At 41.6% G+C, this 25,498-nt stretch overlaps 1 protein-coding gene across 1 annotated transcript; it reads right to left on the bottom strand.

Moving 5' to 3' along the window:
- Positions 1–18,742: 18,742 nt before the first annotated feature.
- LOC104511958 (microtubule-associated serine/threonine-protein kinase 2-like) lies at positions 18,743–25,288 on the bottom strand (the record flags this gene model as incomplete). Its single annotated transcript, XM_010154765.1, has 4 exons — positions 25,272–25,288; positions 24,573–24,621; positions 23,003–23,150; positions 18,743–18,885 (listed from the first exon to the last, which is right to left on the bottom strand). Coding segments are annotated over exons 1-4 (357 nt in total), but the record flags the coding sequence as incomplete, so codon positions are not given.
- Positions 25,289–25,498: the final 210 nt, after the last annotated feature.

Here is a 25,498-nt window from a genome sequence, read left to right as displayed (position 1 = left end):
ATTTCCTGCCCATTTACAAGGCTCAGTTTGATCAACGAAGAGCCTGGGAGCAAAGCTGCGCATTAGCAATGAACCGTAACAGGAACTCCTTCTGAACCTCAGCAATTCGGCTTACCAGGCTTGGTCCCAGGGAGAACAAGTGTCCAGAAGAAATGCCTAAAATTCTCCAGGTTTACGCAATAATCGGGCTTTAACAGTGAATTTTCTGTTTCCAGTTTGTTAAATTCGGAATTCACGGGCAAGACTGCCCCATCGCCGCCATTCCATACTTAGGGAAGGTGGCCCCGCCACTCATCTTCCGTACTAATGTAAATCTGCTGTCGACAGGGGTGGAGGAAGGAGTCTGTTCATCTACAGGCCAACCATTCCCAGATTGTACCACAGAGTATTCAGGAGAGACACCAGCTTCCAGGCAGAAACAAGTTCCTTGGCTCAAGCCCTTTCAAAAGCTCACATCTTTGGGAAGGAATCTCCAATTAAACCAGTATTTACAGAAGATGTTGAACTCACTACGCAAACACTCTCATTTTGAAGTTAAACTGGCATTAAAACAGAACGGAAACCACCTTCTCTGATGCTGCATTTCAAATTTAATACCATTTTTAAAAGAAACACTTTTCTGATAGGCGGAGAAGCCTTTTTCAACACATGCTGCAAAATTAAACCAGAAGAAGTATAAATCCTGCTTAGCAAACACGCAGATGACGAACCAAAACCAGGATTCTCTTACTTGATTATAACACAACTCTCATGCTTCAGAGACTTTCGGACCTGAACATCAGCAGTGAATACCTCTCTTCAAAGTGGCAACAAAACCGAAGCTCAAGGACCCAAGACCAACTCACGTGGGTTTCCCTAAAGGTTTGTAACTTTGGACACTCGGTTCTTCAGAACAAACACTTCACGAAACAAGGCACCGCTTCTATTACACTAGCATAACATTTACCAATAATCAATTAGACTGCCAACAGTCACTTGGAAAAAGGCCACAAAAGTTAACAACTGATTTATTTTTTTAATTACTCTGCTCAGAACAGAGCCTACAGCACTGAATACCTTTTTCCAAATTAATCCACATGCAATTTGTTTCAACACACCTTGAATTTTGCCTTGGTTTCCAGCTGACCTTAAAATGCTTGGACAGGTCTCCAAGGAATGTACCATTTTCCCTGCTCAAGACCAATCTGATACACATCCCGACACTGCCTTTGACATAAACACATGATGATAAGCCAAAACATGGGGGGTTGGGGTACTTTACTCTCCCCTACCCTCCTTGTCTATACCTGGACTAAGCTTACACTGATATCTACCAAGACATCTCACAGCAGTTTTTCACTGGTGGATTCCGACAGATTTTTATTGTTCCTTTTCTGGTCTCAGACGAAGTTTTGCTATTAATTTCTCACAATTTTGTCATCCCCTTAAACTGCTAGACAAGTTAAAAGCTGCTTGTGTTTTATAAATATCCTTCTTCCCAACATTTCCCCCCTAAACCAGAACAAAAATGGAAAGATGAGACAATTTTGTCATCCCCTTAAACTGCCAGACAAGTTAAAAGCTGCTCGTGTTTTATAAATATCCTTTTTCCCAACATTTCTCCCCTAAACCAGAACAAAAACGGAAAGATGAATAAGTTCGTTCAGGATTTCAAAGATATACCGCGCAATGACAATTTTTTTTTAATTCTTCCTCTCCTCCGGAATCTGTCAGACCTCCCATTTTTATGAGTTCTCCTGTTTGGTTTTGTATTTCAAAGCTATTTTTCCCTCAAAAAAAAAAAGTAGATGCATAATAATAATCTGGCAAACTCTCAAACTTTTTTGTGTTGTTGAACAGAACCTAATACACTTTGTCAGGGGAGAGGAAACAAAAGACAGTAAGAGATGCTGGCTCAGAGCCTCAAAGAATATTTCTCAGAGGAAAACTGGACAGATTTTTATTGTTCCTTTTCTGGTCTCAGACGAAGTTTTGCTATTAATTTCTCACAATTTTGTCATCCCCTTAAACTGCTAGACAAGTTAAAAGCTGCTTGTGTTTTATAAATATCCTTCTTCCCAACATTTCCCCCCTAAACCAGAACAAAAATGGAACGATGAATAAGTTCGTTCAGGATTTCAAAGATATACCGTGCAATGACATTTTTTTTTTTTTAATTCTTCCTCTCCTCCAGAATCTGTCAGACCTCCCATTTTTATGAGTTCTCCTGTTTGGTTTTGTATTTCAAAGCTATTTTTCCCTCAAAAAAAAAAAGTAGATGCATAATAATAATCTGGCAAACTCTCAAACTTTTTTGTGTTGTTGAACAGAACCTAATACACTTTGTCAGGGGAGAGGAAACAAAAGACAGTAAGAGATGCTGGCTCAGAGCCTCAAAGAATATTTCTCAGAGGAAAACTGTGATGTTCATTATTTTAAGAGGCATGTGAAGACAACCTCTTTCCATAAAACTAGCAGGTAAAAAAAAATGCTTGGACTTCAAAGTAAAATGCAAGAAATATCTATTTTACGTTTCTTGAGAATTATAGTTACATTTTCCTCCAAAGTCAATTCAAACACACAATCCTTACGCATGACACCACGACACTGCCACGTCCAGCACTGAACATTTCATAAAAAAACATGTGTCATCGCAGCAGCAGTGTATTCACAATACATATTCTTTAAAGTGTTCAGACATCCTACCGAATTACTGATTCAACATCGAGCTTAGCAGTCGAAACCTTTTGTTCTTTGTTTAAAAGAAATAATCTAAGCTTACCAGTAAAAAAATTGAAGTATGATTTTCATGCATCATTTGAATTGTCACCTGGGCTTTTGTCTCAAGAACTGACAGAGAATATCAATGTGTTAATTGAAACAAGCAGTACGCAATCCACAGGACATCTTTAGCATATGTTTCCTTCCAAGGACTGACAAGAGCTTACTTGGATTTTTCAGCACTAGAGTCACATTTCCATTTTCAAGCTAAAAATATGAACAAAAATCTTACACATTTACATAAACATATATTTTCCCAGCAGTATCTTTCCACAGGAATCAAACAACATTGTATCTGTTTTGAGGCATCTAAAAATATAATGGAAGTATGGTAACATTGGCATGAAAGTGTTGAAAACCCCATCTTTAAAGCTGTATTTCTCTTCATAATTCAAAAGGCCCAGAAAAATAAATCCAATCAGAAACCTGGCTCCATGATGGAACATTCTCACTGATGAAGGAGAATGAGATAGTGGATGTAACAAGGCAAAGCTCAATACTCAAAGCTATCATAATTTAAAATTAGACATAATTATCCTTAACAAAACCAGGCACTGTGGAAAGGGGCTTTGGAACAGCTGCTCCTCTTCAATTTAAATGCTCATTTGTTTTACATTGACCTAGAAATCAGTATCCTCCTAACCAAAAGCCAATTAGATAATAGTCTGTCTTTCAAGCTTGTAGAATACTAATTTTCTTAAATGTCTTCAGTAGTGAAAAGCAAAGAAATAAACTGCAGATGATGCCACAAGTATCCTCTGCTGCAATACGCACAATCAAAACGGGAATATTCCCTCCCTCCCTTTCTGAAAGGCCAGATTTGCAGTCCAGGAATGACACCCATCACTTCCTCGTGCTGACCTTTCAGTGCAGTCTCAGCTTGGGACACCCGCAGAATGCCGACAAGGCAGCGCGTGGAAAGACCTTCAGTTGGCTAGAGCAGCACCCTGCCATTCCTTCCATAGTAAAGGTAATATCCCAAAGCGACAACAAGGAAGCATTACAGTAAGTGTTCCACATGCTGTCCTTCCAGCCTTAGGTCACTAACATCAGTGGGTTTGGAACAGAAGGGTGTCAGCTGCTTTCAGTACCGCAGCATAAACAAGCTGCTTCTCAAGCAACAGACTTAAAGACACATGGTTTCCTACAGATTTGTCTTTTTGTCATCTTGCTCGTTCCCATGGTCCTCACAGAGCCAACTGGGTCTCCTGTTTTCCTGGAGACAGCATCTCCCCCAGCTAACCAAGAGCCGTTACATTTGAATGTCAACCAGTGCTGCCAAGGCACAACAAACAACCAACTGTGTGTCTGGGAGAATGTGAGGGGGTGTCTCCAACCCTTATGAAATTGCCATTACAATTATATTTGACATTTCCTCTTCTTTTCAAGCCTGGATGGAATTGGCCAGTGGCTTGGAAGTTACCAGGAAAGAAGGAACAATTGCAGAAACTTGGATTCTCTACCACTGCTCAATGTTTCAGGATCGTTTACACTGTTACTTTCAATTTTGGCTAAAGCTAATGCCAAAAATACATATTCATGTTCCAGCTCTAAAGAGACATAAATGATGATGAGAGCCAGTTTGATTACACTCGAATACAAAGCCGTAAGACTTCTTGGTCTTCTGAGTCTTGGCAGCATCCCTAAAGTAAATTCTTTCCATAAAAGAACTAGAGCCTTCTCTAAATGCATCAACAAAAGAAGCTTCTCAGAAGACTGGTATCATACCAAGTCTGACAGGATTCACAAAGAAACTAATTATTGCAGTAAATCATACTACAAAACAGAGATTTCAATTCGAAAAACATCAGGTCTTCATAGAAGAAACACACACTAGCCATCACCAGAAGCGATCCACAGCTCCATGCTGATGCCAAAGGCGGATGGTTTAATCCAAAAAGGAGCCTCCTGAAATTGCCAAAGTTGTGAAGTAAACAAGCCTATATTGACAGAATGATCTCACAGCAGAACGCAAGTCTGTACAGTCAAGGTGGAATTCAAGGAAAGGAGAAGCTCTTTGCAGAATAGGTAATGAAGCAGAAGAAATCCCTGACTGCTAAGTTTTCCTTCTGCAGTCACTCAAGTGGAAAGCAACTAGATGGAAGTGCGAGCTGCAGTGGAGAAAACACCAGCCCAACAGCAGCCCGATTCTAAGCCTACCTCAAAGTTGGCATCAGCATTATCAAGTTTATTGTAGCAGTTCTCTGTCCCAAGCAGAGGAAAAAACCAAAAAAGCCGATTCCTACCGGCCAAACAAGTCAAGGAGCAAGCAGATGATCCAGCAAGTTTCAGAGCAACTAGGATGAAGTCAATCCTGGCCAAAATAAGTATTTTAATCCATCTTTTCCTAATTAAAAAAAAAAAGCAGAAGTAACAACAGCGGCTGAGATTTTTTAATGGAAAAAAATAAGGTTGCAAATGCATCACTGCAATTACTGAGAAGAGTTCTTAGGTGCATTTGGATGGGGGAGGAGGAGGTTGAAGTGTTTGAATGACTGCTGCTGCTGATTAAATATATAGACATCAGGCTTAGAACTGTTCAGAGGCTTTAACTTGCCAGCAAAATACATTTCTAAAAAAAAAAAAAAAAACAAAACCACAACAAGGTACTCTAGGAAACAGCAAAACTTTTTGGGTTAAGAACCTGCCAATCAAGGGAATCTTTACAAGTAGCTGTCAGAAGAATCACTACGGAATATGCCCCTTCGGTGTCAACAGAAGTCACGCATATAACACTTTTCAGCATTTTAACTGATGACCTAGAAATTAATATAAAGCCACTGATGACAAGCTACTGTAATAGCAGAGTATAAACAGCGAGGTCAGCACTGTCAGGGTTATCCGAACGGCTTGGTAAGGCTGCTCTATCCAAATATTGTGTTAACTCAACCAAATGGCAAATTACACTCATAAGAATTGGGATTCAACCAACTACAGCGTGAGAACATCTGAAATTCCCCAACTCCACATTCCTATCCTGGATCCTTTTTTTTAAGTACTGGTACCACATTTGCCAGTTTCCAGTTCTCACCTACTAAAATCAGTGTAAAGCACAGGCCACAACACCAACGGTATACTTCATATGTCTCATCCTTGAATTGCTTTAAAGCTGTGTCATTATCTCCTTTTACTCACTGAATTAACTTCCTTTATCCTGTTTTTAACCACTCCACTTTCCTTTTAACCGTTCTTAACCCTCATTCAGGGGTGGGAAGGGGGAACATGAATTTCTCTGCCCTGAAGTAGTCCCTAACTAGGTTCCACGAAGACTGTAAAGATGCAGGTGTCTCAGCTGAGACTCCCTGCTCTGCAGCAAGCTTTCTCTTCCTAAATCAGTTCATCTTTTTAGAAACTGCACACAACCTCAGTGGGTTTTTTACTTTTCTTCGCTCTGCATACGTATAATTCAGTTGGAGCCTTTACAGTGGCTTTTTGACTTAGGTTTTGAACCTCAACCGAGCACTAAGGATAAAAGGAAACGTTACCTCTCCCGCCGCAGGCTCTTTGGTAGAGCCTGACCAGTCTTATGAAACAGTCACAGAACATGTGAAGTGTGCTCTGACCATGTCCCAGTGTGGCACCTGTCCCGTCCACATGTCAGCAAGGAAAGTCTCTCGCGAACGTTTCACTCTACCACACCCCATCTTGGCAGCACACCGCAGCCAGCAGACAGTGGGTAAAATACAGGCCCCAGAGTACTACTGCTTACCACTTTCAATGCTTCAGTGGCCTGTGCTACCGACGCTTTCTCTGTTTCAAATGGGGACGGGGAGGAGCGTCTTCAAACACGCAGCACCACCCAGCCACAAGCCCAACCTTTCCCATATACTCTGAGGACACAATACTGGGACACAGAGCTGCATGTACATGAGACAGCCAGTCTTCAGCACAACCACATCGGAATTAGAGCATTTCATGGAATTAAACACAGGACCCCACCTGGAGTGCTGCGTCCAGCTGTGCAGCCCCCAATATCAGAAGGATATAGACCAGTTGGAGTGAGTCCAGAGGAGTCCACGAAGATGGTCAGAGGGCTGGAGCACCTCTGCTATGGGGACAGGCTGAGAGAGTTGGGGGTGTTCAGCCTGGAGAAGAGAAGGCTCCGGGGAGACCTTATAGCCCCTTCCAGTGCCTGAAGGGGCTACAAGGAAGCTGGGGGGGACTTTTTCCAAGGGCCTGTAGTGACAGGACAAGGGGGAATGGGTTTAAATTGAAATTGGGGAGGTTTAGATTGGATATCAGGAAGAAGTGCTTCCCGGAGAGGGTGGGGAGGCAGTGGGACAGGGTGCCCAGAGAAGCTGTGGATGGCCCCTCCCTGGAAGTGTTCAAGGCCAGGCTGGATGAGGCTTGGAGCAACCTGGTCTAGTGGAAGGTGTCCCTGCCCATGGCAGGGGGGTTGGAACTGGATGGTCTTTAAGGTCCCTTCCAACCCAAACCATTCCATGATTCTAAAGTAATTACCTGTAAAACACGTAGTAGAAAATGTAATAACAGTACTTATGGGTAGTGAGCATGGCTGTACATTTTCCACAACTCTGAACAGAGGGATTCAGCACAAAACAGAAGCTTTTAATAAAAAGGATAAGCTCAATTATGCAGCTTAGGTGAAATGGAGTTAAAGCAACTTTATCCATTTTACTCAACACAAGACGGAGTTTAACCAACCTTTCGCTGCTTGCCCCAAAACGCGAAATTGTGATTACCTGCTTCTGAACCCCCAAACTACCAGAGAAATTTCCTGATGGAGCTAACAATTACTAACAATTGTCCATGACTGTTCTCGGATGGAGATTACATACAACGCAGGCAAAGCTTGGTGACAAAGCTTTGGGTTTCTTTCCTGTCCCACTAGTAAAAATCGCAGGTGGAAGGGTACGCGTCATTCATCAAAGAAGTTAGGCACCAAAATACATTTCCCTTGAAACTACCGCAATTTACAGTAAGCGAGGGGGAAGAGCAACAGTCTGCCTTTTGCTTATGGAAATTCAGCAGTTAGAACAGTACGGGACATCTATCACACCATCGTAGAGCCCCGTTTCATGGCCAAGCACCTCTCCGCTTGCATGGGTTTTAATCTATTCTTGACGCTCTCACAGGGAAGTTGATAACGCAGATTTGCCTGACAAGAATTCACATGGAACAGGGTCTCCCAAGCTTTTCAACACCTCTCATTTATACAAAGATTTGCTGCCATTTTCTTTTTCAATCTAATCTATATAGAACTGATTTCTAAATAACCTTTAGCATTAAAAAAAATCATTCCATTCGATTTATTAGAGTGCTGTCTTGGAATTAAGCTTTTACATAAATCAACTGCTTTGTTTGTAGATATTCCCCAATATTCATACATGTTCATACCAGCCATAAGAAGGTCTGATTTTCTTACTCTGTCTGGTATAATTCAACTGCTTCTCAGTCAGCAGTATTTTAAACACAGTATGTAAATTACACTGAGAAAATAAACATGTCAGCAGGCACGTCATCATACAGAAAATAAAAAGATGTCATTGTCAAATATACCACTTTAAATAGGTGTCTGTCTAATCAGGATTGATGCTGATGCCTGATCAATATAATTGACAATGTCGACATGGTACTTTTCCTCTCAATTCAGTTACTTCTGCATGTACACAGTATTACAAATTGTTCCTCTTTCCTTTCAAAAGCCTCAACAGTTTATCTCAAACTTATCTAATTATTTCATTACCCTATTTTGCTCTAATAAGATTTAAGATTTCTTTTTAAACTACTAATATCCTACATTTTACTTTATTTTGAAAGAAATAATTTGCTAAGTGAATTAAGGAAAAAAAACAAAAACTTACCTAAAACCAAACAAAGAATTATCAGTAGTTTTAATAACACCCACAAACTTAATTTTACATTGCATACTGTCATTTGAGCAGAGTCAAAGAGCTTGTGGATCAAAAGCCCACGATTCAGAATGCCATTCATCGAGCAAGGAGATACAAAAATAAAGATTGTACCAGAACCAGTAACTCCACAGTAAAGGAGAGGTGTGCAAATTTTGAGCAACAGTAAACCAGTAGTACACGTCAACTCTCTAGCTTTCAGACCAAGATTCCTGGACCAGCAGTCCACAGCAGAAAGAATTCACAGCAGAGAGTTGCGGAGGCCACAGTAATATGTACCTGTGCACACAGCCGTCCGAATTCACAACTTCTCTGGCTATTATCAAATAATAAGAACTAATTTTTACTGGAGGGGAGGGTTTTTTCTTGTCTTCTGGGGGTAGGGAAGGCCACAGAGAAAAATCAACACTTCTGCCAGAACACAGGAGGGAAAGGAGAGCTTGGGAGCATCAGGACAGGCAGGAGGGACATAGCTCATGCTAGAGACAGCACAGTATGCAGCGCTGCGAACAGGCAACCAAGGTTAGCAACACTGATAAAATGCAAGCAGTAAGGAACATTCTGACCTTTGCCTTCAACCCTTGGATTCTTGACACTGTGATAAACACAGGATGTGTTTTCTTTGGCAACAGCTCATCCGTTAAATTAGTTCAACTACCAATATTCAGAAAATTCAAGCTGCAAATTCACCCAAAGTACCTCTGCAGATTTACCTATTTGAAACAAATACATAACAAAGTAACTAACTAGAAGCCTTTGTGTGACAAATGTCGTGCATGCACTGTAACCTTATTTGTGTAAACAAACCACATGCAAGTACTCTCTGCATTAAAGGTACGTAAATACTCATTTTTGAATGAGGACAAATACAGAAACCAAGTTAGACCTCAGGTTTCATGCTTTAAACTCCAAGGCAGAGAATTTTAATTCCAAGTTCCACATAATCATTTGTTTTCATGAACAAATTCTGAACCCTGCCAATGGAGTTCATTGTAGAACATCTACTGTCACGATACCATATAACCAATTAAAATAATGAGGTTTGAACATTCATATCTTCAATTAGAGCTTTGTGGCTTCGAGCACTTACAGAACAAATGCTGCCATTAACCCAGACCTTGCCCCTCAAACACGCACCAAATGTATTAACAGTGTTACTGAATCAGGAGGTCACTGTGAAAATTTAAGTCTCGGTGGATTCCATCACGACGCGCAGTCTTGAGGATTTTAATAGGATGTTATTTAAAGGTATAAAATTAAAATCTCTCATTAAGTTATCTCAACAGCTCATTTAATTTACCCGTGTTGGAAAATATTTTAAAGGTTATTTTAGGTTAATTACATTTCACATCCTTTTATGACAGATCTGAAATCCTGCACATCCTTCAATCCCGTTACAAACTTCTCCTCGCCAGTAACCAAGTTCACACTCACATACATTTTTGCATACTCGCACTATACTCTCAACATGACAGCGTTTTACATATGTGTTGTACACAGAAATTGTTTTTTTAATGAAAACTTGGTCATTGCAATAAATAACCAAAGCGAGAAGCACCTCTGTCAGTTGTTCCATGCTATTTACTGCTAAAACAGCTTGGGTAAGCTGGTTTGTTTTGAAAACTTAAGGCCTCTCAGCAAATCTTGCACTATAGGTACTTAGCTGGCCCAATTGCTTTTCAATGTCAATGAACACAATTCTGATCAGTCCAAAATGACACAATACAAGAATCCTCCCCATCTTTTCCTATAATAAAGCTTTTAAAAAAACAGCCTGGCTATTATTTATCCCGGTCTCTGTTCACAAAGTGAAGAGCTACAGACACAGACTCTAAATCGAGCTTGCCAGTGGAATGGTTATTCTGACCACACCTCAGGTTCTCACAGCACAAGGACTCCGCAGCTCCCACCAGGGAAGAGTCTAGAACTTTTAATTCCTGCAGAAATGCTCGGGTTAGCAATGACACTGCAAAGCCAGGTCTGAGATCAAGGTTTCCTGTCTTTTGAACAGCTGACTTTAAATAATACTGTTAACACAACCAAATACGAGAATGACACAGGCACACTCTATGTGCAGCGCCTGCAGGATTAAGCTGTGTCATAGCACTGTCCACTGAGCTTCAAGCATTTTCCAAGCATTAACAAACTGAGCTTTACAGAAAGTCTGTGAGGTGTGCTTTCCTCCCAATTCCACGGATTCCCCAATGACTTAACCTCTTTGTATCTCCGTTTATCAAAGTTCAGACTCCAGGAGCATTGCCTAAGTCTCAGGCTTTAGTACAGTGCTTCACCTACAAGGCTGCACTTACCCCTGCCAAGAGATGTCACCTCTCCCCCTCTAGTCATCTCGAGGTAACAGGGACTTGAGATGAATGCTTCGGAAAGATTCTGAGCTGCAGCTGCTCAGAGGGGTGAAGTGTATAAACCACCATATCCCATTTTCCTCTGAGTCCTGAAATAAGCAATCACTGAGTCTCTGGAGCTGGAACTATCTACGTGGCTGGGAAGACACACTGCATGGCTTGGATAAACCGGAATGACAGAGTATGGGAAAACATGCCAAAAAAACAGCCAAACATGGAGGATTATGCTACTACATGCTAGAGCATCTCCAAAGCTTCTGCTCAGTCAAAGAGTTATGGAGGATTTTTACAGATAAGCTCAAAACAGTTTGCATTTCTGGAATAAAGTAGTTTGAAATTTAGGCAATAAACTATTTCATGTTTAAAGACTGATCCTCCTGTTAAAATCCCAGGAACCAGTTACCAGAAGCATTACCAGACCCAGAAAGCAGCCACAGTGACATACTGAATGTGGCCATCTCCCACTGCCTTTCTATGGAAATACCTGCCAAAAATCACCAAAACCAAAACAGCTAACTTCCAAACATTTCAAATCAAAAGCTAGAGTTTTTATTGTCTACATCAGCATGGTTTTATATAAAGGACAGTAAGAACTACCTAACAACAGCCTTATGGAACAAAGCCTCACTCGGTGACAGTGTGTGTTCAAGACAGCCTCCATAACTCTTTGTATTTTATCCTAAGTTCTCCACAGCTCCCCAGGCAAAAAAGCTAATTTTCCATGCAGACTACAGCAGTTTCTCACTTTACACCTACAATAGTGCTGCTGTCAGGAACAGAACTGACTGCATGTGCCAAAAATCAATTCAACATATTCACAGACAAAAAAATAACACGCGACATCTGAAGATAATGAGAACTGCAATCATTCAAACTGACAGTCTAGGGCCTAACAATTATCACAAGGCAAGTTTTATGAATTCATATTTCCTACAATGACAAGCCTCAGGTTACACAGAAGGGTGTTCAAATTTCCTTTCAAGTATGAAAGTCTCCTTTGAGCCAATGAGTCCACTCCAAAATGGAATTCACTTAGACACAGTCAGCATTTTTTACTCACTGCAGTTCAGTAATATGCTGAAGTTTCTTCGGAGCAAGATGCTGACTGTGTTTAACTAATATACACTACATATTTAATATCACTTTAGTACAGAATTTACCACAATTATGTGCTGTTCTTTACACAGATTTACATTACTTACTCAGAATGAAGTTTTCTAGTGAGAAACTATCAGGACTATCCATTTTGAAAGCCACTGTGAAGCATCTGTCCTGAATCTATCAAGACAACACACATATCTGCAGCACATGCATTTCAGTTTTCCTACCAGAGATACCTTAAAGCTGTGACAAAGGTAAGTCTCTGCAAGCAGACAATTTTGCTCAGAATGAATATACCCAGAGAAGCTCTTCTGCAGCTTGCTTACAGTATCATGTACTTGTTTGCAAAGGCCTTATTCCCCACTGCTCTGCATTATCAGTTCCAAATTCCTTGATTTTACTTTCAAGTTTTATCATTCAGTTCATGCTGACACTTCCAAACCTCTGACTGGAACTTGCTCCCTACTCCTTCCTCAAACCCAGTCCCTTCAATCAACCACAAGTATGGACACTGCCTTAGTTTTTCAAGCAACTCATCTATCATCATTACAGCCAAGTCTTTCAAAACTGATAATGCACCCAAACTCTCAAAGATTCACCCAGAGGCTTTACAGCATAAGTAAATGCAAATTTTTAATTAGTATTCGTAAACTTAGGCTTTACATGGTCTTAATTTGGAAATCCACTTACATCCCATCTCAGGTTATTACAGTTACAACTAAAATGCAATTTCCATGACTTCTAACAATATAAAAATATGAAATTCTACTTGTACAGTCAAGTAACAAAACTCCTCTACTCTCTAAAACAATTTAGGGTCTTTATTAGCTAAAACATAAATGATTATTCTTAGACAAAAATACTTCCAGCTGTATTCATCAACACTTAAATAGTCAACATGTTACCACCTAAAACACAGACTAAAAGTAGAGTTACCTATAACAAAGCGTTTTTTGAGAAAAGCAGCTGTGTGTTTCAGAATGCAAATGTTACCAAATGTTACCATTCGCAGGAGGTAGCTCTAAGCACAGCTGGCATTCATGACTTGTCCCCCCAACCATTACTGTGTTTTTCAATAAAACGACAGAGATGACGTCGAATTTTTCGGTGAGGAGGTAGAAGTCTAAGCTCTATGCACTCACCTCACTGCCAGCACACATATCGAGCAGAAAGGTGCGGAGCGCGGTGGAAGGTCGGCTGGCTGGGCTTCGCAAACTGGCGTTTAATTCGCTAGTCACTACAAACTATTCCTTCCAAGAGCACATCACGCCGAGAGTAACGGCTACCCAGAGGCGTGCATAAAGCAAGGTTCCTAAACAGTAAATAGTAAATCCATTAAAGCACTAGGGACTAAGACAGAGACCCGGAGACAGAATTTTCTTTTACGACTAGGTTTTTGAAGCAGCGTATAAAAAAAACAAACTTGAGCTTCTAGTTCCACTGCAATTCATCAAGCCTTGCGAACGATAAACTTCTGTACTGAACTGACAGTCAGCACAGAACTACGGTCTCCTTTAGTACAGCGTACAGGAAAACACCCCCAGCTCTTCTGCAGGTTGGTCATTTTGTGCTGAAAATGCGCTTCCCTACCCCCAGAGCTCCAGTGCGCCAGCACCACCTAGCAGGCCAGAGCGCGGAGCTCACAGGCAACAGCTTCTGAGCCGGAACTGCAAACAGCAGTCACCAGTAGTATTAGCTGCACATAATAATTTAAAAAATAAGTAATCTTATTTTCTTCGTAACTATCCCAACCATCATCTCTGTTGCCACACAACGCTGCAAACCACAATATAGTACTAAAATAGGGAGCTAATTCATACTCCAGCTAAAAACCACATTATTAGCAAATGGATACTGTGGAAAACAATCCCAGAAATAACATGCCTGCGCTGTAAAATCACTTACAAGTACCGAGATCTGTGCAAGCATTTTCCAAATGTTTCCTTGGGTCTCGGAGTGAATTATTCCCGGCAATGGCCAGGGGCCCTCCAGGAGATGGCACACCAGCACCACGAACCCTGCCACTGGCTTTCTAGCACCTACCAGTTGGACTTTGCTTTCACATGAATTTAAACAGAATTACCTAAGCTGTTCTCACCCACAAACCAGTAGCCAATAAGCCACTCTTCCTGGTAGCCAGGAATGATACGGATTTGAAGGGCATCCTTTTGTAGCGAAGAGCAACCTGCACAGGGCCAACACACAGTTACGGGTAGTTTATGTATTAGCTACCACTGATTCTATTCCCAATATATCAAAAGTGAAATAAAAGAGCCAAGAAGTAAAAATTCAGGAAACAAATGGTAAATATTCTCTCCTACATCTAAAAAGCATACCCAAGCTTGGACATCAAGGATAACATGCCACAGTGAGAAGTCTGTCACAGTTACCAGGTTTCCATTACACGCTTCCTTGCGGAGCCGGGGACTCACCATCATGGACAACCATTTTCCCCATTCCACTCGGTATCACCTAATCCACACAGCTTTGGGGGACTAAAATCCAGAATACACCAGGCTGAACAGGCAGCGTCACTGGCTCAGTGTTATTCAACACCAAGTTCTTCAGCTTGTCAGTAACTTCAAGTCTTTGCCTTCGAGCTTTTCTACCCTCCAGATCATTATTCACAATCTAAGAGGCTTTCTTTTCTTTTAAACCACTTCTAGAACAAGACCAGGGAAAGGTGAACTACCTGGCACTGTACAACAACAAAGAATAAGCAATTGTCTTGTTCTGTTTTAACCATTACCTTACAAAGCAAATGTAAAACCCCAAGTCATTTCATTATTCTCTGAATGAGAGACAAACCCTCGAAGGAAATTTTGCAAGTCTGGCATCAGGAGATTAACAGAGCACCAAGTGCTTAGTCAGCAAACCACCTCTGGAGATGAAGAAACAGCTCTGACCACACACCATGTGGTACAGAATGTAAGGAAGAAAGTTTACACCAGAGAACTGCCACCACCCACCCAGAATCCTCAACCTCGCTTTCAAAAATGTACAGTTTTTCAGCTCAAGGAATACAGCAAGTTTCAGTTCAGTGCTGGGAGTTCAGAAAACTGAAGCTTGTAAGCATTAAAAAAGAAAATATCAGAAATAAAGGTTCAACATCCCTTTCACAAAAGTATCTAGTTTCCCACTGGCAGGCTTCTCCAAACGTTTTCCCATCACCACGGTTGGCAGAAGGAACACGTATGATTTCTTGTTCCTGGAACATCCCAAACTTTTCCAGGCGTTAGACAGTGAGCAATGCATATAAGACAGAGCCCTAATTAACTGGTAGCACATACCAGATGTTTCTTTCACAAAGGCTGGAGACTGTCTGAGATGCTCTCCATGGGGGGTGAGGGAGTGGGACACACAAAAACCCCACATCCCTCTCCACAAACGTGTACTCAGCATTAGCGTAGAGCTCCAGCTGAGCATACTGACCTTATCAATAAACACGAGGGAAAAAGCATCCCTTGTCCACCCATAAATGCTCCAGCCCTGGAATACTGGCACCATACACCATTGCTTCTGGCAATCAATTTCATTCACACAGTTTTGTCAAAATACATATCTGCAAGGAAAACTCCCAATCTACCTCCTCTACAACAATCAAGCTTCTCTTCACAAACTCCTTTTCCTTTCTGAAAGTAACAAACCCTGATGGTCCTCCTGCTTTTCTTCATAAGATAATGCACCCATATTCCTGATCATTCCCATCAGCTGCCTTCAAAACACAGTCCCAAGTTCTAACTCTTTCTACGACATGATGCCTGCAGGTGGAGATTTCAGATAAATAAACGCCCAAACTAAGTCGTAAGAGTTTTTCCACATTATTGTCCTGCTGTTCCTTACCCACACACTTCATACATGCTCCCTGTGCCCCCAGTTTCTACTATATTGGGGTCCTGAGAAAATAAAACAACACTGAGATGCCCACAATGATGCTTTATGTCTTTTTCCTCTGATTACTACTTTGGCTGTCTTAGGGATTTAGAAGTCTTAATCAGGACACTCCCCACCAGAATTCAATCTACTAGGATCAGAGCCATCGGTCTTAGGAGTAGATGATCAGCTGAAGGTCATCCTCTGAAATCCTCACATATATTTAGAAGGCACACACATCAGATCAACATCTATCGTTCCACGACGACAGCACTCAGCCTGCCCTGGCTTCTTTCTCAAGCCAAGGACCGAGCGGTGTCTGCTCTGCAGACACATCAGTCCAGACTATCACACAAGTACAAACTGAAAGATTCCAGCAATAAATTGTGCTTACGTGGCTTAGCGTGTTAGAATTGTATGTATTTCCAGTTCTCGAGTTGTCGCTGGTAAGTAGCCTATCAGTTTTGTTTCAGAAGCTGCAAACTAATTTCTATAGATTTGCTGCTGTTAATTTATCTTTTTGCTTTGCAAATACTTTTGAAGTTGAAAAGAATGCAATTTCAGCACAGCAAACAATCTGTGGGATTAGCAGTGGTTAGAAAGTAAACAAACACATTACTGCATGCCAGCAAAGCAATTTAGCAAAGGAAAATCCACGGATACCTACAGTGCCAAAAGGAGGGAGCAGAAACAATGCACACAGCTTTGAGTAGTCTCGCTTTCCCCTTCCACACTCCCACTTCTCTCTAGCTATCCGTCTATTGTATTATAGCAAATAATAAAAGAATTAAATGCTCTAGCAATCAAGGCTGGCATATTAAAATGACACTCTGCATTACTGATCCTACTCATCTCTTAATAGAGCTATTCTTCAAAGGAGATTAATTATACTGGCAAGAGACCTTTAGCTATTCTAATTCGTGAAACGTATTTCAATACCACAAGTGTATTAAAGCAGCTGCAAACATGTAACTAGCTCCAAGATCCCAGGACTCACTGCATTTAATTAGGTGCTCATCTTGTGACCAGCTCTTAGTCATTGCTTTAGAAGCCCACTTCATACAAAAATTCTTCATTTCTAGGCTTAATTAACTGCAACTGTAATTAACACACAGCTCACTGTAAAGTACAGAGATAGGGAAGTGACCGTATCCTTCGGTACCGAACACCAGAGGGACAAATACTGGGTTTATAGCTGAATTTCTCTGCTTTAAGAAAGCAGAGAATTCTAAATTATTTTAAAACTAGTTACTGGCACTGCGTTTCATACCAGAACATTCAGTAGACAGCACAAACACTTCCACGACAAACTGAAGATGTATCCTGTTAGTAACGTGCAAAACTGAGTCTGTGTGTTACATCTGCAGCTCGGTGAACTGAACACCCCTGTTACGTGACCAACTAGTATTCCAAAATAAACGTCCAAGAACTAATGCTTTGTTTTAAAGCACAGTTATCTCCATGAACTTAAGCTATGAAGCTCCAAGGCTTTTGCCAACCTCTAGAGAGCAGGCCTGTATTTCAAGGTATTATTACTTTTTTTAATCGCCATCAGATATATTCTTCAGTGCCAAGTTCACATGAGACTTTGCCCTGTCTGTTGATGCAATCAAATTAGAACCATTGCTAAGAACACAGTTTTAAGGCAAACACTGAACAGGCACCAACCTAAGACACAACGCAATGACACCCAATCAGAAGAATTTCAATACAGCAGCGTGTCTGAAAACGCCCAAACTACAAATGCTTCGTCGTCAAATCAAAATTAGTGATAACACAAATGCATGGCTTTCTGAACTTGAAGGATCTACGTTTCTTTTCATAGCCTGGTGGTGCCAAACTGGCTGTAGAATCCCCCCAAAACATTCTAAAGGCTAACAATCTGAGGGCTGTATGCAAAGTACACCCTTTTACTTGAGGGGTCATGGCTACTAAACAGCCTTACAGTGTAATAGACACTCACCCAGTTACTTGCAGCTCTATCAAGTAGTGCTACTGGCACACCAAAATTTCCTCATTTGAGTAAAAATTGTTATACAGGCAACTCCATGGAAGTTTGGCAAAAAAATCCCCTTCTAACTTTGTTTTTATTCTACTATTTAGCAACGATTTCTGTTGGATATGTGACTGCTCACAAATAACTGTCTTCTGCTCATTTTTCTTCTGCTTGCACTTCAGTGATTTTAGATGTCTAGAGGTAATAAGGAACATCTACAAACAAAACCTATCTTCCTTTTGGTTGGCAATACAGTCTTGACTATAGTCTTTTGAGTTCCTCATCCATACAGAGCACTCTCCCTTACCCATAATTTCCCTAGACTTCCAGTGATATTTTCTTTCAGGTATCAGGCAGCTTAAGCAGCACTGAGAAGGAGCTTTCCCCAAAAGAAATTATTCTTCACACACACGTTTTCTTCTGTTTCTTGTCAAAAGCAGAATGAACATATCGTCCTGTTAATTCACCCTCTACCCTAAAAAGGGCCTACAGGAACAAAACGCATTTATTGAGCAGTAGCAGGGAAAACAAGGTAAAAACTAAAGCACAGGATCACACCACTCTTTATTTGCCAGAGAAGCTGTGGATGCCCCATCCCTGGAAGTGTTCAAGGCCAGGCTGGATGAGGCTTTGAGCAACCTGGTCTAGGGGAAGGTGTCCCTGCCCATAGCAGGGGGGTTGGAACTAGATGATCTTTATGGTCCCTTCCAACCCAAACCATTCTATGATTCTATTACTAGCACGGAATCATCACGAGTATTCCCAGGCTCACTCACCAAACCAGCAGTAAGTGAAGGAGCAGACTGTCCGAGGGACTGATTTCTCATGCGGACCAGGTTTGAGGTATCTCCAGGTGGCTGCCATATCGTCTGTCCCACTCCACTGTGGACACTATTTGATAAGGGAAGGAGCTGTTTTCCTTTAAAAAAAAAAACAACACACATATCAGCTTGTTTTTAAACAAGTGTGCAAGTTCAAAATGCAATGCTGAAAACAAATACTGCATGTGGAGAAGTGCATAACAAGAAAAGCAAAGTAAAGGTTTTGGTAGGTTAGAACTTACAAGAGCACAACACCTGTGAATTCACTGCATTTGATAAACAAGTATTTCCAAAAACGGAGTTTTCATTATGAGGTAATGGGTCAATTCACAACCCTGTAGAAACAAGGTTCTATCACTTTATACCTTTCCATACTTCACACAGCTTAAAAAGGAAACAGTATTTGCTACCAATTAAACAACGTGTTGCCTTGAAGAGAGAAAATATTAATGTTGCAAATATCTTAATTTTAAGAATTCTTATGAAAATACATTCATAATTGTAAAACACTACCTCTTCTAAACAGTTTAGCCATCTAGGGCATCCCCACTTTCCCCTGCCACTGGAACATTCAGCAGTAGATTTCATGCCGCTGTGATAGTGTATGTTTAAACAACACTGTTTTGCTTTGAACCATAAATGGATATTTTCTGTTTAAAAACTATCGCTGCTCAGCAATATCACACTACCTTAAAAGTAAAACATTCTGTAGCTTTCCCAAGTCTCCCCCGTACCTGACCGGTAAGTGTAGATGCTCATCTCCCATGCTACACACACAGGGAGAAGGGCAGTTCCTCTCTCACTACGCTCAAACCACTGCAGCTTCACTGCAGGACGTACAGTAATCATTTAAAAGGCTCTGCTCAATAATATTTTTCCCCAGTCAACGTAACACTCCTTTTTGAAAAATGTCAAGCAGTAAATTTCCACAATGAGAAAGAACCAAAGTCAAAGCAGGTCCTATTTTGACTCCATCAAGCTTGACAGTTTCCTTTTACATACAGCGTCATTCACAAAACAAAGAAGAAAATAGTCTTGTGGTTAAAAACACATCAGTGAAAAAGTCTGTAAATCTGGGTTCCATTATTAGCTTTCAGATGACATCCTCTGTAACTCTGTTCAGTCAGCCTCTGCACTTCAGTTTCACCATCTGCACAGTGGGAGTGAGTAACCCCTCTTTTCCTTAAAATTAGGACTGCGAGACTCAATTCCAGACACCACTCCCTTCCAAGCACAGTGAAGATCGCTGCATTCAAGAGGAATAACGGGACTAGGACAGTGCACTAAAGCAGTAGGAAGAAGCCTACATCTTCAATTACATATACTGCAGAAAAATGCTTTTGTCTGAGGCAGCAAGTTCAACTTCACCTTAGAATTGGATGTGAAATCTTCCATTCAGGACACAAAAGTGGCTACAATACTCGGAAGACTGTCCCATCATGTGATTAGCCATAACGCTGGGCGGCTGGGGAGTGGTGGGCAGGATTTTTTGGTGGTTTTGTTTATTTGTTTGCTATAAACTTGCTTGTGTGAATTTTCTGTCCAAGTTCCAAGCCGTGGGCCAAGTACACATTAACAGAATGAGTCAAAGCGTCTGAGAGATGAGAAGGCTCAACTTGGGCTAGCAAACACAGACACAGTACCTTTATCCCCGTCCCACTCAAGCTGCCTACAGCTGTGGGCATGGTTTTCACAGTTTGCTCATTTTCGAGATTACGTGTAAATACAAAGACTCCTTTCCTCTGCAGAGATCTAAAACTACAGAAATACACATTGCTGTATTTCTCTCAGTAAAGCACTAACAAAGATCTCCTATAATAGTAATTGAAATCACGGAATTATCTAGCAGTTCAAAATGCCAGTGCTTGAGAGCAGGAATAACATTATTTAAAGCTCCGTAAGATACAGTTATCAATGTCTCCTTTTAGTCCCACAAAATCTGAATCCAGCAAGACAGCATCCCACCAAGATTCAAAGCTAAGGCAACCGGTTTGCATTGCACAACCATCTATACTCTTCAGAATTACTGCCTTCTATAGCAAAAACAAAGTGGAATTGTTTTCAGGATGAAGCTTGAAGATAAAGCCTTTCCCTGACATGCCTCAAGTCCTACCTGCGTTCCAAACACCCACATTTTAAATATATATCTGAACAGCTCTACTGCCTTTATCCAATTGGGTAAAACTCATCTTGTTGGGGGTCTTTTCTCCTTCCTGAATCAGGCTATAGTAGATTGAGAAGTCATTAAAATGAAGCAACAAGTTGTTGAGAACACGATCATTTCAGAACAGAAAATGGCCAAAAATGTTATCTCCAAAGCAAAAAATTATTTGGAAAAAGGAACAGAACAAGTCCACTTCTCCTGCTTACTCCTACTTATTTTTCTTTGCTTACTTCTACACAAGAAGGGGGAAAAAACAACCCCAACCCCACCAACCCAAACCGGAGTACTAACTCTGGCCATTGTGAGCAGCCAGCAGCTGTGTAGTTAACCAACTCCTGTTCTCCTCTAGCGATTAACCTGCCTTAGAGAATAAACTTAGAGTGCAAACCTTTATGAATGCTCCCATTTTTCAGAAACAATCCACTTACTACAAATAAAACACTAAGACAAGGCCAAGCCAAAATAAAGTGTGCATACTTTACTGCTTATTTAATGCCACTACATCTAGCGCCCCAAACATTAAAATATTTGTCTTCCCTGATAAAGGATGGAGGGACCAGGACAGGATGTATTTTCACAACCACCTAAGTCAAGCTTGTGCTGCTGCCAAATTGGGTGGTTTTGCGTTCTTCCTCTTCCCCTCCCACCTGAGTGTTTCCAACCCTCCTTGTTCTTGCACCGACGTGCAAACAGTCCAACAGCCAGCCCTGTTAGTGAGGAAACGGACTGCAAGCTAACCCTGCAGAACAGCAGCGGTGTTCAAGCAGATCAGCTGCTTCATTCAAGACTGATCATGCCGCTCTGGATGTTCTAATGGCAGTACCACAGACTCTGACACTGGCTTTACACAACCATGAATCATGGAATGGTTTAGGTTGGAAGGGACCTTAAAGCCCATCCAGTTCCAACCCCCCCGCCATGGGCAGGGACACCTTCCACTAGACCAGGTTGCTCCAAGCCTCATCCAGCCTGGCCTTGAACACTTCCAGGGATGGGGCATCCACAGCTTCTCTGGGCAACCTGTCCCAGTGCTTCCCCACCCTCTCCAGGAAGAATTTCTTCCTGATATCCCATCTAAACCTCCCCAATTTCAATTTAAACCTGTTCCCCCTTGTCCTGTCACTACAGGCCCTTGTAAAAAGTCCCCCCCAGCTTCCTTGTAGCCCCTTCAGGCACTGGAAGGGGCAATAAGGTCTCCCCAGAGCCTTCTCTTCTCCAGGCTGAACACCCCCAACTCTCTCAGCCTGTCCCCATGGCAGAGGTGCTCCAGCCCTCTGATCCTCTTTGTGGCCTCCTCTGGATTCACTCCAACCGGTCTATATCCTTCCGATGTTGTGGGCTCCACAGCTGGACGCAGCACTCCAGGTGGGGTCTCATGAAACCATCCCCCAGCCCACATACCAAGTCTTTGGACAAGAAAACTACTGAGCTTGGGCCTCCCTTTTTTGGCTAATTACTGGGCTATGCTCGCGCCGTGGTTGTGCAGTTGACAAACTAAATTCTCCTACAGGACTGAAGGCTGCGTTCACAAAAAAAAACCCCAAACTTTGTACAAACTGAAATAACATCTAGTTAGTAAGCAGGATTTTTACTTCGAATCACAAATGCCTACGGCACTTCTGAAGCCAAAAAGAAACCAAATGATAATTTGAACCCGGTGTAAAAGTCAGCTTTTCCCAAAAAGAAATGATACGGCAAAGTAGGCAAGCTCACAGTCAGTGCTGACCTTAAGAAAGGTAAGAACACATCACTATGTTGCCTAAAGTTTCACTGCCACCTTCTCTTAACTTTATACATTGAGTCTTTGCTTGTAACTTTTCACTCTGGCCAATATACAGAACTCCAAATCCAGTCTTTCTTTTTCACTCTTTTCTACTAGCATGTCTTTTCACCTTTCTGTTAGACAAGATTTTGTATGCCCTCCCAGCCAGGTCTCCTCCAGTCTAAAGAAACAACTCATCAGTCTCTTGAATTACAACCGTTACACAGTACTACTTGTTGGCATCTTTAGCATTAAGGGACTATCACGTGGTCTGTACCAAACAGCATACCTGACAGAGAACTTGCCAAACTGCCTCTTCGTAGCTTGCAGTCATCTTGACTGAGCTGACGATGGAGCTTGGTTTTCCCAGCAGATGCAAAGATGTCAGGATTGCTGAGCTTCCTGCACCGTAACGGAGCGGACTCTGTTATCATCTCCTGCAGAGAGAAACACAAGAAGTTTGTTAGTGGCACCTAAGCATCTGGTTTTCTGTAAACATATAATCTCCAAAGCATAAAGGAGATTAAAAAAAACCCCGAACACAATTACACAACGCCCCCTGCCCCAAAGACGAAAAAAGTCCCACGTAAAATTGCAAACCCCCCGCCTTGTGCCACACATCTGCATGGAAAGCACACCACAGGATCCCAGTCAAATACGGTCCTTGGAGACTATTGCTATAGGGAATATCATTAATAATAGTCAGAAAAAGGCAATTACGATACAGCAGTTAATTGCCTTTACATTAGGTAGGGAGAGAAGCTACTGGAAAATCAGGGTCAGCTCTGATTCAAGCTATGTCCTGAGAATGCAGAGAGTATTTTCTCCAAATTTCTTGATTATTTATTCCATCCAGTCTATGAGCAACATACCTGTAAAGAAACTGCTGTAGTATCTAATTGCAACCCCAAACCCCTATTGCAAGTTACAGCTCTACAAGACCATACGTATCACTAAATAATAATTAGGAGAGAGATCATACTGTGTAATGCCTTTGTTATTACTATAAACAAAATTAGACCTGTATTTGTCAGAAACATGCCCACACATGCAAATTCACAGCATACAGCAAACTCTCAATCAAAACAGCAGTAGGTGGAACAGTGGTGAGCACAACTACAGTGCATAATTGCTCTGAAGGTGTCAAACTCATTTCACAACCAAAGGAGAATCAGAGCATAGGTATTGCACGTGGATTTGAAGATAACGTGATGCTTCCCGTTATGACCAAGTTCATCTACACAGGCTAAGTTCTGCCTTCTCTGCAGTAGTGCAACACCTTCCACATGTCTTAATGGATCGCTCTGTTCTATTTCAAATGCCTCTCATCAGCTGTAGAGCACTTCAAGCCATGCTTAGCCTCATAAAATCTCATCTGAGACAGAAAATAAACTGAAAGGAACATTTTCCCTGCATGATACATCATTACATGGCTTAACGTAGTTTTAAATCATATTTAAATTAAAAAATTAATCTACCAGTAGTGGGTTTTAATTAAAATTTGCAGATTCCAGTCAAAACCTATTTCTGAAGTCATTCATTGAAATAAATCTATTCAGTCTACAGCTAATGCCAGTAGAAACGGCAGCCCTGCCCAAATACATCTGCACCCAAGACAGAAACACAACACCTCCTTACTTTAACTGTGCCTGTGGGGGACCTCCTTCACGTCCTGTTCCTCCAGCCCAGCACAAACAGAATTTGGGGAAGGGGTGGCAGGAAAGAGCACCAGAGAACAGGGATAAGGCTATGTGGAATTTCCTCAGCTGCTTCTTTGCTGCTGCTTCCCTTCCACAAACATCTTGCACATCTTCACGAAGGTTTAGTGTGATGCCCTTAGCATGAAAGGTACACCTTACCTCACTAACAAATGCCCAGTAAATCCTGCTACTGTACTCCAAGTCAACACTAGGAACAAAAATGATTTCTCGCACATGCGAGAAAGAGGATTTTCTCTTATTTTAAGAGGGAAAACCAAGGTATTCTTTTGCCTGCAATTTCAGCAGAACAATACTGTACAAAGACAATTGTGAGATGGTTGTATTAATAAGAACATCCATCAGCAGTTAAAATTCCAAGGTTAACATGAAGAAAAGTGGGACTTCTTTGTTCCAGGTTGTGGGTTTGGTTTTGTTCCCTTCAGGTGCACATTCACTTCCCCAACACACCTCCATAACCCCCATCTCACCCATCTTTCTCAGAGAAGTGCAACTAAAAAGAACATTCATTCAGGGCACCAAAGTAAGGAAGAACAATGAAGTCACAAACGTAAGTACTCCGTTACAAGCAATTTCTTTATTTTACATCTCTTTTTCCACCCAATATACAGACATTTGCATACCCCTACCAACCAAAGAAGGTGCCCATTTCCCTACCCTTCCCCTTTCCCCTCCATGCAGAGTCTCTTCTGATCAGTAAAAATAATTACTAATCCTTCCTATTTCTCCTTGAGATACAGCACACCAGGTTTAGATCTGACAACACCTCAATGAGTAGTACCCCAAGGGAAGGAGCACACGGGACACCAGCGCTGAAGGGCACACCTCCTTCTACCGCACCCGCTCAGCTGCCACATCGCGCCTACGCGCACCTTGCAGGCCAGCCCCGCGGTGTGCTGCTCCTCAAAACATCATGCCATACCCATTCCCTCAACCGCCGTCCCCAGCTCAGGCAGCTCCTCCTCCCCATGGGACTTGTACCACAGAGATATGAAAGGAACAGTGGAAAGGTAACTGCTTCCCACGCTTGAAGCATCCAGGCTGCCTTCTACAGGAGACAGGCTTAG

The sequence above is a fragment of the Eurypyga helias genome, unplaced genomic scaffold, assembly GCF_000690775.1.
Source record: "Eurypyga helias isolate BGI_N326 unplaced genomic scaffold, ASM69077v1 scaffold8997, whole genome shotgun sequence".
Taxonomy (NCBI): domain Eukaryota; kingdom Metazoa; phylum Chordata; class Aves; order Eurypygiformes; family Eurypygidae; genus Eurypyga; species Eurypyga helias.
Note: the sequence above shows the minus strand (reverse complement) of the source record. Positions and strands in the feature narration are given on the sequence as shown.